General features: G+C 42.8%; 1 protein-coding gene across 3 annotated transcripts; it reads left to right on the top strand.

Moving 5' to 3' along the window:
* The first annotated feature begins 11295 nt into the window (after positions 1-11295).
* kdf1b (keratinocyte differentiation factor 1b) lies at positions 11296-15477 on the top strand. 3 transcript variants are annotated; one of them, XM_083680965.1, is made up of 4 exons: positions 11296-11463; positions 12384-13355; positions 13560-13637; positions 14345-15477. In XM_083680965.1, exons 2-4 carry the CDS (start codon positions 12407-12409, stop codon positions 14437-14439), a joined length of 1122 nt encoding a protein of 373 aa, XP_083537091.1. In that variant the 5' UTR covers positions 11296-11463; positions 12384-12406; the 3' UTR covers positions 14440-15477. The 3 variants fall into 3 exon arrangements, with proteins under 3 accessions (XP_083537091.1, XP_083537090.1, XP_083537092.1); XM_083680964.1 differs by having other exon boundaries at positions 11296-11459; XM_083680966.1 differs by lacking the exon at positions 11296-11463 and adding an exon at positions 11468-11507.
* The last annotated feature ends 6 nt before the right edge of the window (positions 15478-15483 follow it).

Below are 15483 nucleotides of genomic sequence, written 5' to 3' on the forward strand. Positions count from 1 at the left end.
ATAATAACTGTAAGTGTGTTTTTGTGGTGAACAGGACAGAGTAACTACAATGGAAAGGTGCTATGCTCTGATTGCGTTGAGTGAATAGAATTGAGTCAATTACTCCATAGGCTCTTACATTGTGTTACTCATTACCCCCAGACAAAAGCTGACTCACTCCCTTGCGGCCATTTTGATGTAGAATGTGTCAGAGGGAGAGACCTAACTACTACCACCACTACTAATGGCATTGTTCTGCCAAAACTCTGAGGGGGAGGCATGAGGGACAGATAGGAGAATGAGTGTGGAATGGAGAGGGACATGGTGTGTGTAGACAAAGGTCTATCCTTTATCATATTATATCAAGATATTATTCAGATTCCTCTGGTAATCCTGCAATGTTTACACAGTTATTAGAGTGAGTCAGTTGTGCTGCCTGCATGCTAAAAATGTCCAAATAAAGTTTTGGAAATGTATTATTAAAACTAGTCTGTACATGGTTTGTTAAAGGTGAGCATGTCCTTACTGTCTGTGATATTCATACAGTAGGCTACCTGGCATAAGTAAAGAAAAAACTCGGTCACATTACCTATTATGGAAGTGAGGGATACAAGAACACTCCCTGGCATCTATAATAGTCAATAACAGTATACAATGTATAACATCTACAGTATCAAAGCAAAATGTGGATAAAAATGGTCTGGCATTGTTTATACATTTTTCAAGTTGCGGAAATCAATGAAATTGGGCATTTGCATGGAAAAGAGAAAACAATTGAGGCTATACTGCAGTAATACAAAGGGGCACTCTAATGACCTATGAGATATCTATGAGGCAGGTTCTATTAGATGTGCATTGTCCTCCGATGCAAATATGCCTTGTGATTCTATTCTCCTTCAACTTTCACAGAGGGCTATTATACTGCACCAAAATAGTATTCACTCATCATGACAAAGTCTAGCGTCCTGATACAGCCTTTGTAAGGGAGGTGTCATCATTCTTAATAATTGCCCCTGGGAGGAAATCCATGAGGAGTTGTCATTGGCCTTTACACAATATGTCACGACAAGTGCATTAACCTTGGCATGGGCTTCTTGGTGTCAATTGCCGAAGCAGAAAAATTGGTCACCATTGGTCATTACTTCCTCTTAGGCCATTATCGGGTGGCTTTGAGAATGTATTTGATTAACATACTCATGAGACTGGCCACAACAGTTTTAGAAAAATACAGTGTCAGTTTTCGGTGGGCACTACATGGTTTTCTCAGCAGGAAAAGCAAAGCAAAGAGCCTCCCTTATAAACTGGTGCTGTCTCTCACGATTGCTCTCTTGGCACCAGAGGAAGGCAAGCTTGTTAAAACCTCTGACAAATTAACCCAATTGGGTGTGTTTCTGTGATTACATGATGAGTGAAACTGATGAAAACTAATGTTTGCATGTTTGGAGATTGCCGCCACTATTCTTGGATATGGAAATGGCAATGAACAAAATAGGTTTTATCTCCCGCATGAGCAGTTTGGTTTAACTGAGAAGACAATTTGCTTTCCATTTCTTCAGTTTGGATTCCAGCAAGCTGGTTGTTAAATTACTTGAATGATACAAAAGTTTGTGAGACCACTGGGTTGCTTTTGAAGAGGCAAGTTACTTAGACTTCTTTCATATTTTATTATTTCACTAATCTCTGCCTTGTGGTTTGGCTATTAAATGTAAAAAAAACACACAAAAAAACATATTTCTTATGTTTCTGAGTGACTTTTGAAAATGTTCTTTTGGAGCAATTAGTTCTTTTTATGAATGCTGCCTCTTTGGTGACATCTTGGCGCCATTAAGTGGATTTAATGACCATGATAGGCAATACGGCTTTAAAGTGAATCCCACATCTGTGAGAAATTGAACATGTTAAAAAAAGAGACCACAACAGTCAACGGAATGACGACAAAGACGAAGTGGCATCCACTTGGCCGCAGGCTTGGTACGGCAAACAGAGCTCCAAGGATGGAGCTCATTTCTTCTCTGAGGATGGAGCTTTCATTCCCTCTGCCCCTCTCTCTCCCTCTCTCTCTCTCTCTCTCTCCATGGTGGTTTACACCATAAAACACTCTGACAGGTCCGTAGACCTCTTGGCCTCTGACTCAGCAGGGTCTCATGACATGATGACGGTGAGTTCAACATGTTTGAACATAGCAGTTGGTCATCATTGAATAACAGTTTTTTTATATATATATATATATATATATATATATATATATATATATATATATATATATATATATATATATGGTTGCCCTCTTATCTTTTATGTCCCAGAGGACATTTGAACTGCAGCCACCATGTTCAATACAACAACACAAACATCAGCATCTTTCACCAACCACGCCCTCTAGTCATTTACCTTCGCTCCCCTGACATATCATATTTGCCCAGCCTTGTCTGTGTCTCTCGTCCAGCATGTCCGACCAGTCCAGTGACAGAAAGAACAGCCACAGAACCACTAAAGTGGTTGTGGTGGGGTATTGCCCATTGTTCTGGGGCTCACTTGATCAATGGCAACTAATTGTGTTTGCCAGAGGGTGGAGGGGGAGAGGAGTTGGTACAGCTGGACCGATACCCATTAAAGCCAACCAGCCTCCCATTCATCACTTTCATAAGGGCAGGCTATATCGACACACACTTACACACACTCACTCGAGTCCTGGTTGCTGCTGTAACGCTGAACTCTCCAAAGACTGGGGTAGATATGTGTTAGGTTTCACCTCATTAATCTGACATTAGAACCCATTTGTTAAGGTTTAGAACACAAATGCAGTGGTTTGATTGTACTTCTGTGTGATAATCACAATTGGGCTTTTACTACAATGGTAAATGTATCACTTGTATATCTGTTCATCTTTCCAAACAACCTTTGTATTGAGGATGCTAACACGGACATTCAAGGACATTGTAGTCAATCATGTTTGTGTGGTTTGTACTTCATAATTCTCTAACAACCTAAAAGAATGCCATGCCTCTTGTATCATAACACTGCCTTCCAGCCACAACAGATTGCATACACTTTAAAAAGTAATGTCTCATGTAAAAGAGAGACTCTTGTAAAATACATAACCACAACAATGTGACTTCCCTCTGAAGTCTTCACAAATACACCCCTATTGATCTCAAAATTGACGACAACTGCAAATGCACCACCAGGGCAGGGTTGTCAGGACCTCTAAATATCCTCCCCCATCCCTCAGGCCTCTATGCATAGCTGTGACCAGCTTGAGGCTGTGTTGTGGGTGCAGCCCTCTCTCAGCTGGTTGGATGACAGTCCCTCTGTCCATGTGGCTTGTAAGAAGTTTTGTTTTGTTGTAGCTGCGGTTGTTTAGAGGAGGATGAGGTTAGAGAGTTTTCAATTACAGAGTAATTTTTTCCCTCTCTGTCCTAACTCACCACAGCCATAGTTCTTTCTCTGTCTCTGCCAATTACCATACAGATTATATGATCTGCAATTTCAATTCATACCAGGCTTTTTGATTTTCTACATACCATGACCATCAAGTCTGGTGTCGTTTGATCAAGGCTTTTTATTGTGCTGAGTTGGATGAAAAAGGCAACATGGCAGACTATTTGCATCTTTGCATTTGGAGAGGGATTCTGGAGGGAGATGCAGTCTGAAAATGACTCGGTCCAATGGAAAGCTAAAACACAAAGAATCCGTCAATTGATTAGACACACCACAGGAAGCCACAATATGATTTATTGGATAAAAAGTCCTGTATTGGTCTTCCCAGAGCAAATGTAGGGTGACTGTGTTTCTGGTTCATTAAATATGGCCTTGACCTGTTTTAAGGGTAAGGAAGAGACATTTTAAACTCATTCTCTACTTTATCATCTCATTCAAGCATCCTTGTATTGAGTTGAAGTGAGAAAAGTGTAGTGCCAACACAATACTTTCAGCTGAAACAAAAGACATTAAGATGTCAGGAACCAAGTCCCATCTCATTAGGGAGAATATCCATCTCAGCGTCCCATTTATTAACCCCAGGACAATTATTTTCCGTCTTTCATTTATGATGATTTATTTATGCCTCTGATGTCATCACACAATAGATGCCTGTCTTGTGGGAGGTCAAATTTACCTGTACATTAGGTACATACGTGTATGTATGGTGTTATTTTGTAGTCCTTACTGTGCACTATCAAATAAAGATTTAAATTCAATGTTATTTTGGGAAATGTTATCATGGCTAAACCAATCATGTTTGTTGCAAGAACTGTGGGATGAAGAGAGAGTTCTGCTTGTGTTCTGATGATGAATCTTTGATCTGGGTGCTTGCTGTGTAAGGTGTGCCTCTCTATAGGTAGCTTGACCTCTTGCTTTCCCATTGGGAGGAGCTGTAAGCTCATTATTGCTCAGGTTATTATTACCTTCATTTTTTCAAATGGCGTACCAGATGCCAGAGCGGGAGGGGGCCCAGTGTGCCCAACAGGGATCTACAGTATCTGATTGGCCAGGAAGAGAAGAAGGTTCTGGAGGTCAAGGGGCAGATACTTCCAGAGTGGAGACACCATCTGCCCGGTGATGATTATTTCTGCTCTCTTTTTGGATGTTGTGTGCTTTAAGATATTGTGTTTGTGTAATTAATCACTCAGCTTTGCTGTACTTCTTTAGGTTGTTACTGCAAGCTGCAACATCCTCTTCCATGGTCTGCCATTGCACTCCATTTGTAATTCGGTTCCCTGCTGATCCGGACACATGCACAACTGTCTTAACATGGAAGAAACCCAAGCCTGACAGCAGCAGTGTCACCACTGTGCTCCTATGACAGCAGCATTAGTATTACATTACACTACACACACACTCCTTGGTTTTATTCTGTGAATGAAGGTAATAATAACCTGAGAAATAATGAGCTTACAGCTCATCCCAATGGGAAAGCAGGAGGTCAAGCTACTTATAGAGAGACACACCTTCATTTGTCCCTGATGTAGGTCCCATGTTGAACCCTTTTCCACAGAGGGTTCTACATGGCACCCAAAAGGGTTCTACATGGAACACAAAAGGGTTATTCAAAGAGTTCCTCTACTGGGACAAATGAAGAACCCTTTTTGCATGATAAGTGCATGATGAGTATGAACTCTGCACTTCCACAGGTTAGGGGTCTTTGCCACTAGGGATGTGTACCCTCATTATTAGGGCAGATAGGCTTTCTCTGCGGAAGTCAACACAAATTGGAGGGATATGTGCTTATGGGACATCATGGGTGCAAATTTTGCCTCAGTGATGGAAAGCATCTGTTAGGAGGACAGAGTCACCTCCTCTGATTAATAGAGCTCATTTTCACTATGATTTATGACACCTTTCTCTTTTTTTGCAAGGATTTTTTTTAAAACTCTACCCTCTTTCCAAATGACTTGTGTCATCAAGATTGTTTCTGCTGATGCCAGCAGTGGAAGACTTCCTTCATGTTCCTTTTTCTTTCGTACTGTATGAATCTTCACAGGCATAATGGAAAGAATTCAGAGGAGGAAACAGCTCCTAAAAAATTCACTCCACACCATTTCCTCTGGCAGGAAATGGTATCTTTGATCTAAGCCACCACATTCGGATGGTCAAAACATGCAAGGTGTCGCTCTTTTTCCTGTTCTGTGACTGAGATAATCTGGTGTTCACTCCTTGCTCCTATGCCTGCCATTAATGTCCAGTGGGTCAACAACAATGGAGAATCTAAAACATAAATAGGTTATAGGAATAGGTTTTGATTCTTCCTCCAGGCTCAGCAGTGTGCCGTGTGCCTGATGAAATGATGTGACGGTGAAAGTAGGACAGAGTGACGGATCTCCTCATTGTTCCGTGGCCTGTTGGCACAAGCATGCTCCTCAGCCTGCAGGTGACATTAATGATCCCTATCAATCAAGAACAGATTGAAAGATGGAGATTTAGGTCTGCTAGACTTGTGGTGCGGACACACTGTACTGTTCGTGACGGCACAGTGTGTGTGTGTGTGTGTGTGTGTGTGTGTGTGTGTGTGTGTGTATGTGTATACGTGCATGTTTGTGTGTGTGTGTGTGTGTGTGTATGTGTGTGTGTATGTGTGTGTGTGTGCGTGTGACGTGTGTGTGACGTGTGAGTGTGTGTGTTCTGCATAGCTGGTGGGAAGGATCATTTTAATATGGAGCATACCACATGGTGGCAGTTTGAGTCACAGATCGGTCAAGCAGGCACAAACAAGCAGTTAGGGATATATACTGGTTAAAGGTTGCAAGGTGAAGTTCCAGGTGCAATAATGGACTATCGTTCACATATGCAAACACGTTCATAATACTATACCAGTAGCATATAGTATCCTCTTTGTGTAATGGGATGTTAGGATTGACAGCAATATTTATATATATTTAAAATATGTTTATAAATGTTATAAATGTTATCAAGAAGCTTCATGCATCAATGCAAATTAAGTAAGGTCGGCTTGAACATTTTAAAGTGGGCTTGGATTGTCTAGCTTAAAAGACGAAATAACAGTAGCATTTTAAAGTTGACCATAGAAAACCAATGGTCCATTAAAACTCATGTTAAATCATACAATTTAAATGCTTATTGCGTGAAAAGTACAAAAAAAGAGCTTTCAAGCATATTCAGTGAGGCTAGTCTGAACATATTAAAGGTACTTTGGTGTTTCCATTCTTCTTCTTTTTTTTCTTATTAATCAATGGCCGTTAAAAGTCAATGGGTCTGCAGTAATGGCACGACTCACTCCCATGAGTCCAGGCAAAAATGGCATTATATAATTTTTTTCTCAGCGGAAAAATTATGCAAGTATGTACATTTTCATGCTCACTTTCAAATGTGAACGATTCTCAAGCTATCTGGTGGTCGAAGGTGGTTAATGAAATCCTCCACACCGGGTGATATGGTCTGCTTTGATTAGTTGTATGTCATGGCTAGGACAGACTGCATTATGGAAGCATGTTACATGGGTCTCATCAGCTTCAGGGGGTGCACGTGGCATCATTAATAACATTAACATGGGCATCGGGCCCACAAGCTCAGTTTCAGGGTCAGGCTCAATGCAGAGATTGTAGCCCCTCTTAACAGTCAGTCTGTCCTCTCCTCTACTCCTCCGTCCTCAATTCCTCTGTGATCCGGAAACCGAGGAGTGGTCGTCATATTTAAGAATACAGGTTGATTCCTCTCTGTCCTCGCCTCTTCGAGATGCCCCACTGAAAGATACAAGCTTGTATCCTCATGCAGAAGAGTTTTTACCAGACGGGACTCTGGAATGGCGCAACACAAATGTGTGTCTAATAGCGGTCCACACAGGACCATGATTAGGCTCCAACAAGAATAAAACCAGATGTAATAGGGTAGATGGGATTAACAATAAAGTTGGTTGATAATGACGTACATTAAATATTGTGGCCATATTGAAACTAATCACTTGGTATATTCTGAACAGCTAGGCAGATTAGCAGCTTCTCATAAACATTTTTTAACAAAGGATTTGCACAGAATGAAACTGAACGACCTCATTGGTATCCTAATAGGGCAATGATTAAACGTCAGAACAAATAAAAACGATCAATAATTACAATGTAGGCTACCCATTAAGGTTACTGCAGTTTATCTTTACGTGCTTAAGCCTTGGTTAAAGAATAGCCGACTTCTATAGCGTGAATTGTTTAATCCGATGAATAATATGCTGTGCCTGTATTGATCTGTTGCTGGCATTGGTTGCTGGCTGAGGCGCGTTCTTGTGTGCTTCTCGTCTTGGTAACCCAGTGCGCATGCTTGATTGGCAGAGACTTGCCCAGGGCTGCTTTTGGCTCACACGTTCTTCTTGCTTTGCTCCAGACAAGAGTGCAAATACTGAGCGCATTCCGTGGGCGGACAAACCACATTGGTGAGGAAGTACGCGTTTCGTTGGCGGATTAGCGACACGAGCTACTACTACTGAAATGAATCGGATGACGTCAGACTTCAATGTGTCCATTCTTTTACAGTCATTGGAGTGAACAAGGACATCACAATTCTTAACTACCACGATTCCTTTCATCCTTGTTTCCCCGTGCAATCTCCTCGGTTCTCTGTGACGTTTTTATCAAATGCTACCACAACACCGAAACAAACAACCGAATGGGTTGTCTTAAACTGACAAAAATGTTCTTGAATTCTCTTCTAATGGAACACCGGGTATTGTAGGGACTGAATATGTCACTAGAGTAGTAGATTATTTAATCCTACCAAACATTCATTAATGATGCATACACACATGCATTGAACTAACAATTTCACATGAGATGGGGGAACTCCCTAAACTGTGGCTAGAGAGTAATTCACATGAGTTCAGAAGGTCACAACATTGTGGAACGTTCAGATGTAAATGTATTGGGTAGAACAGACAAGCTTCTCTGATATGTAGAGTAAGGAATCATGTCAGCTCTATTCATGGCATTTATATCTGCAACATTCAGTAGGCCTATGTTGCACCCCCCTGAACACGACCCTGATTCGGCCAAATAGTAACACACAAGTGCCATAGTTATGACATCACAACAACATGCAGCTGTAGGTGATCAATTAATCAAACTGTGATTGGATGATGACTGCAAGTGCTGGAAATTAGAGGCTCCCTAGAGGCACCCCAACTATACAAAAACAGTACCACACTGTTGGTACTGAGCAAGTGGCTTTATGTCAAGTTGGCTGGTTGGCAAGTATTGCTTTGTCTATTCTGTGGGGGCGTCAGTGCATAAATATGGCTTTTGGAATTTGTTTCGGGTAAGTGCTCTTAAGTAATTTGTCTTATACTTGGTGAGTTTGTTCTTGTTATTATCTAACACTATTTACCTCAATGTTTTCTTTTCCTAACAGGATTGTGTTGCTTTGCTCAGTATTAGCAGAACATGTAAGCTGTGCTTGGGGTTCACATGGTAAGTCAAGAACAACCTCTTGCTATGATTGTTAAAAACAGGACAAGCTTAAGTTTGGGGTTGAAGTTCATAATGAGTTTCTTTTTTGTTCTGTTCTATAGCAAATGCATTAGATGCCCCAAGAGAAAATGCCTACAATCATGTTGGCTCTTCCCAAGTAGGAGGTGGGCAAAGGCAACCAGGTGGCAGTTATCCCCAGAATCAATTCAGACCAGCCTCAAGCATGTCTGGCTCAGCCCTGAGGGCTGGTGCCCACAAGGGTAATGTACCCAATGCTTATGACATAACACATTCAAACAGAGTCTCTACCCAGCCAGCCACGAGAGCACAGCTAGAACCAAGGGCACAAGGTTCAAGTGTCTATAGGCCTACATCAGCTGCAAACCCCATCGCCAGCTTTAGCTTGGCTCAGGCCAACGGTCAAAAGGCCCCCTCCCAAAATATACATTTCAGTCTCTCTAGCTCTATAGCTAGTGGAAGTTCTATTAGCGACCATCAGCAACACTCTCGGCCAAGCGAAGCCCACCGCCAGAGTGGCTACGGTAGGGCGGTTAAGTCTGTCTCCAACATGAAGAAGCACTCACAGCTGACCCAGATGAATGCTTATCCTTCAGTACAGGATCAATCCAGCAATTCTGGCTCTGTTCAGAATCCCTCCCGGGGAAGATACTCATTTAGACCAACCCCCCAGAACTCTGTGGCACAACGTTCTGCGACACCTACTCTGACCCACTATAATCAGGGCTCTGTCAAGATGTTTCGGGTTCAGCCCCCCGTGGGAGCAGCTGCCTTTTTTAGTAGTATGAAACCTTCCATCCAGGTATCCACCAGTAACAATTATGGCTCTACCCAGATTGACATGAACTCCTTCACCTCCATCCAGACAAACAAAGATGCCCAGAATATAGGTAACCCCAGCAGACAGGGACAAGGCTCAGTTCAGACTGAAGATGCAACCACTCTCACGCCTTTCTTCTATGGCGGTTATTCCCAACTCAAAGCATCTCCTCGTGCTTATGGTTCTACCCAAAGTGGTAGTACAATGGGCTACAAGCATCCCCAAAATGTCCAACCATCCCAGATCCACCATGTCTCCCCCAGCAGAGTTGGTTTAACCTCAAGTAAGTATTTCCAAGCCTCTGCCCGGAGAATGGCTGGCACCTCCACCTCTAGCAACACATCCATAACTAGCCTTTCATCTAGTTCCAGTCGCTTCAGCCTAGGGTCTGCCCAGGGTGTAAACGCCCAGGAAAGCTACAAACCCAACTATATCCCTGGTGTTGTTAAACCAAGCCAACCCCGCTATGTCGCTACCCAACGTGGAAGTGTCTCAACCTACAGCTGGGGGCCAAGCAGTGCCACACCTGCCCAAAGCCCCTCCAGGCAGGTCTCTGCTCAAAAAGGAAGCTATACCCCCAGAACAGGGAAGGCTGTCATCAGCCATGTCTCAGCTGAAGGCCCCTCAACCTCAAGAAACACTGTCCAGCTGGGAACCAACCTCTTTACCCCTAACAGCCATGGCCCTTCCCAGACAAGCAGTGGCACCACCACCCGAAAACGCTTTGCTCCAACGACTACCTACATCATACCTGCAGCCTATGGCCAAGGTGCCATCCGCCATCTCAAAAGGCATAGTCGGCGTGGAAGCAGTGCCTCCACCCCAACCCAGTACAAGCCCAGCTCTTCAAGTGTCAGCAAGCCACGTCCAAACTATACTGCATCTTCCCAGCAGAGGCGCTCCACCAGTATGTATGCCCAGAGCCCTAGTCAGAAGCAGATGGGAGTCTAGAGCACAATGACTTGGAATCAATATTGAGGTAAACTACTGCCACTAAGCACTTCCATGTTTCACATTCATGTTTTTAAAGTTCTTTTTACTGAATTTGTGCTTTTTCTTTTACAGACTGTGCTGAGACCCTGAGGTGTTGCAGAATGTCTTCATAAATGTTTTTAAATAAAAACAGATCTAAACTAAGTCCTTTGTTGTATTTTTGCTTTGATCCCGCTGGAAATGTATGACTCTAATCTTCATCCATTAGAGAGTTCGCCATTTAACGTGAACGGAACAAGCATCGACATTATGCAACTAGGCCGACCTACGCTGTCGTGTCTAGTGTTAGGTGGATGCCATCTACTGTTGCAGTGCCGCAAGTAGCCTACTTGGGAATGTTTCTCTGTTCAACTGTGGTTTTAAGTGAATTACATCCAGGCCTATAATAAACTGCATTGATCATATTTCACTCAATAGGTTGGCCCCAAATGTATTAAAGGGAACCTTGAGCTACATTTACCAGTTTTGGAAAATCCGTCTACGTCATGCAGGGTACAATCACCTGTGGGCTGTGCTGTGGTTTACCTTGTCTCGCAGGTAAAAAAAAAAAGTTGGCGGAAGTTAAGGTGACGCAATTTTGGGGAGAAAGTAGGCAGCACGATTTTTTTTGTTTAATTCAACTGTATACCGGTATTAAAAGGAGTAAAGGGATGTTAACGTTTCTGCTGAAAGGAAAAAACCTGCTTCCGGAAGGTTAGGCTACTGAGGGGGCGAATAACCGCGTCTACTTCTTCTATGCCGTACGTATGTCAACATTGAAATGGAGATATTGTAACGCCATTGACGATGTAAATTATTTGTACAGTATATCGAAGAACACGGTATATATGGCTACTTGTTTGTGAAGATGCCACCTTCAATTACTCAATCACAATGTGCGCATAGGATTTATGTTCTTAGTGCTTTTAACCACCAGCTGTGTTAGCATTGTTTCGAATGACCTGTGGTGCTGCTGTCCTTTGACATATTTACGCATAAATTGAAACTTATATATTTTTTGTTTTAAGGAGTGTAGGCCAGGTGTGCCTTTAGTGACACTGAAACGATAGGCCTACTAAATTGCACACTCTTCTACATAACCTGTAGGTCCATCTTGTGAGCTATAGTATTTATTTTTATATTTCCGTTAAATTATACTAGCTCACCAACCTTGTGGTTTACGTGATCCACCTATTCATTTGATTTCAAAACAGTTTACTGTCGGTAATGTTACAGATTGTGTACAGTAAGTGTGTTTACAAAGCACTACTCGCCTCACTCACATCACTTTGGAATGTGATCACATCAAAGAAGCTTCACACATGAGCTATTTGTCTTCCATATAACAGGTTAGGTCACTTTGATTGGCACTAGTGGATATAATGTGTGTCATGTAGACATTGCTGGTTGATTTAAAGAGTAGGAGCTTCAGGTAACAAATACACCTATTGAATTTTTAGTTTTGGAACCAATGTTTCCAATGTTTCATTGGTTATACATTGCAAAGGTCCGCAGACAAAAATGTGTGTGTGTAGTGTTGTTGTTCTCATTGCCATTCATTACAGGGCTAAGCAAGGAATGTTATTGAGGCAAATGTTGATACCTGATGAATATATTAATTAATTGTGCACATTCAGTAAGGCATCGCTCCTTGTTTGTCCTCACGTTGAACCTCTCTTTATCAGGCTAGGGCTGGACCTAGTACGCCATGCCCATCAGCAGCACAAGGAGCCAGAGATCCTGGTCAGAGGCGGACGGCTGTGTCAATGGGCGCAGCCTCTCACAGCACAGCAGCAACAGCTTGGAGTCGTCATTTGAGGAGCGCTGTGTTGACCCAGTGGAGGAGAGGCCCCAGAGCAGGGGGGCCCAGAGTGTCCACAAAGCCCATCCCAAGGATGCGAACAGCGCTGAGACTGAGACCATTGGCTTCATCCCTGGCTCCGCAGATTCTCCTCCCGGGGCACAGACTTGTGGGCCTTGTGCCTCCCCTGGCAGCTGCAGGACCTGTGTGTGCAGCATACTGACCTGTGGTCTCTACAGGGTATGCCAGCGCTCCAGCCTTGTTCCATGCCTCACCCCCAGTGAGAGCTCTCCAGACAAGCCTGAGAGTGTGAACCTTCAGGTCGTTAACCCTGATGCTAATGAGGCTCGACTCATCAAGGAGAGTGGAGGCACGGACTGGCCTGAGGACATTCACATCCATGGAGTAAAAGTGGACATTCCAAGATGGGAGGACCCTAATGTCATCATTACCAAACAACCAATGCATGGGGGGCCGCCAGGGGGTGGGAGAAGACCCAGCCCACCGTCCTTCTCCTGGGGTTATGAGTATGGCAGTGACAGTGATGAGGATGTGGACTCTCTCATTGCCAAGAAGCTGTTGGATCTCTACTCTGAGTATCAGATTGAGGAGCTAGCTAAATGTACGTCAGACTCTGTGTTTTTGAAGAAGTCAAACGAGATCAGCCAGCTCATCAGTGACCTGGCGGAGGAGCACAAGCTGGATGAGCAGGATGCGGAGTGTCGTTTGGTGCGTGGCATCATCCGCATCAGCACACGGAAGAGCAAGAAGAAGAGACCCCCGTGCACTCGGGCCAACAGGACGCTCTCCGACAGTGGGAATGAAACCATGAGGGACAGCGGCTCCATCTCCTTCTGTAGGCTTGACCTTTATTTGTTATCAATGGTGTTATTTACCAGTATTGTATGTGGAATGTGTGCATATTTCAGTAGATATACATCTACTGATGCATTCTGTATGTCTTTCACTTGTCTCAATAGTAAAGTGAGGCTTCCTCATAATTGTTATTCCGGTTCCAGTTGACCATGATTCCTGTTTGTTGTTGTTTTTCCCTCCCTAGATGACTACAGTGTTCAAATATCAAAGGAGACGACCTCTGACATAAATGCGAGGAAGATGAGGAGGAACAGTGGAGAAGGTGAGAGACGTGCAAGATCTCTACATTTAATGACCACACAGGCCCAGTTTAATTACTCTGTAGTTTTGACATGGTTAAATGGCACACTTAAAACGGGTTGGATTAGAATCTGAGATCTAGTAGATAAAAGGATGTCACATCCAATGTCATTTTTCGTTTTCCTTATTCCATAACTCTTCCAGTGACTTGCAACACTTTTTATTTGTTTAAGCCTATCCCAGAGTTTTCACAACGGTGTACTCCTATGTCAGACTTACTGACATTGTGACACAAAACAGAATAGTTCCTCTTCCTTCTGCAGGTTCAGTAACCACAATTGTCTGATATCCAACCCAGATGGACTTGCTGCTTGCCATGTTCTTTCTGTTGCAGGAATGTAATGTAAGAGGGCATTGATGAGAGGCCAATTCACTCTGAATTGTTGTGACATCACTTCTAGCAAAACAAAGCCTGTTTGTTTGCGAGCTGTTAGATCAGTTGCTCTTGGCTAAAATTCAATGTGAATGTTCTCCGTCTTCTCAGAAAACTCCTCAGAGTGACTTCATTGCTACAGTGTATACTTACCACATCTACTGTCACATAATCACTGGAATACATACATGCATGGCTTCTCTTGACAGACTACATTTCGCAGTATTGTGTGCTTTGGTTTAATCTCAAATCATTGTTTGTGAAACATCAACTAAGATCTCCGGTTGTCTCTACAGGCCATTCCCTGAGCTCGCCAACAACATGCTCCCCCAGTCACACAGAGGCGGACTCATCTGGCGTCCCACTGCTCCAGACCTTTATCAGAACATGATTCAACCTCAACTCTGCTCATCAATTCTGGAATCATCCATGGCTCCATGTTGCAGAGGTTGGGACTATAAGAGAGAGAGACTTGGGCCCATGCAATTGGTCAATGCTTTGAAGTAATGCAGTGAATTCTGTCATCTGTATTTGAAGGATTATAGTGTACTCAGGGTTGTAAAATGTATTTGGTTCTTGAGTATTGAGTCCCTGTTTAGAAGTAGGCCTGGCTGGCCCAGAGCTGGTTCATGTACATTCCAGCAGCACCCCTCTTTCAATGTCCGCTCAATCTATTACATCAGCGTCGTCCCTTTACCCTTGAATGAGAACTACAGTTGCTGTATGTTTATATGAAACCTGACTCCCCACTGTTGCTGGAGTTCCTTTTTTTTAGTTCAACTAACTTGCAGCACTACGTGACTCAGAGGACAGATCTGGTATCTGCTGGTCCCCCTAAAATACACTGAGAAGAGAGGAATAAACAATACTCTGTCCTCATCACAGAAGAATGTGTTATTGTTGTAAAATAAACAGTATGATTGTAGATTTGTATCCAGCTCCATATCATACTACTAGTCCTATGTAATGTATCTTTATTCAGGTTTTGCTTCAAAAATCTGCTAGGGGACAAAATCCTCGCCCATTTCTGATTACCTAAACCGCATGCCGCTCTACAAGTTATGTAAAATGGGATATTGTAGAAACCGATGAGTTAATCCTCAAAAGAATGTGTATATTTGCTGCTCCGTGCTAATTTGTGTAATTTCTTTTTGGATAGCTGTCTTTAAATATTGGATCTAACATTGTCAAAGTTTGGTCTTAAAAAAAGTAGAACTGTTTAATGTCCCCATTGTTCCAGTGATGTTACAAACAACTTTTGTAGATATTATCATGAGATGAAGTTGACATTGGGTTATGTATTTTTACCAGTATGATAGGGCAGGCTATGTATTCAGATTAAACACAAGCATATGTGAGGTCAGCATTGTGCTGTTTTTCATTTTGCTTTTCAGACTAGTAATCTAAAACTCATAAAAGGTAATCACATTACTTT

This window comes from Argentina silus (genome assembly GCF_951799395.1).
Source record: "Argentina silus genome assembly, chromosome: 11".
NCBI lineage: Eukaryota > Metazoa > Chordata > Actinopteri > Argentiniformes > Argentinidae > Argentina > Argentina silus.

What these genes read in the sequence shown, in the direction of transcription:
- kdf1b (XM_083680965.1), top strand. Translation starts at nt 12,407, where the DNA reads ATGCCCATCAGCAGCACAAGGAGCCAGAGATCCTGGTCAGAGGCGGAC. An exon ending in CAGCGGCTCCATCTCCTTCT is followed by an intron (nt 13,356 to 13,559) that starts GTAGGCTTGACC and finishes TTCCCTCCCTAG; the next exon opens with ATGACTACAGTGTTCAAATA. An exon ending in GAGGAGGAACAGTGGAGAAG is followed by an intron (nt 13,638 to 14,344) that starts GTGAGAGACGTG and finishes TTGTCTCTACAG; the next exon opens with GCCATTCCCTGAGCTCGCCA.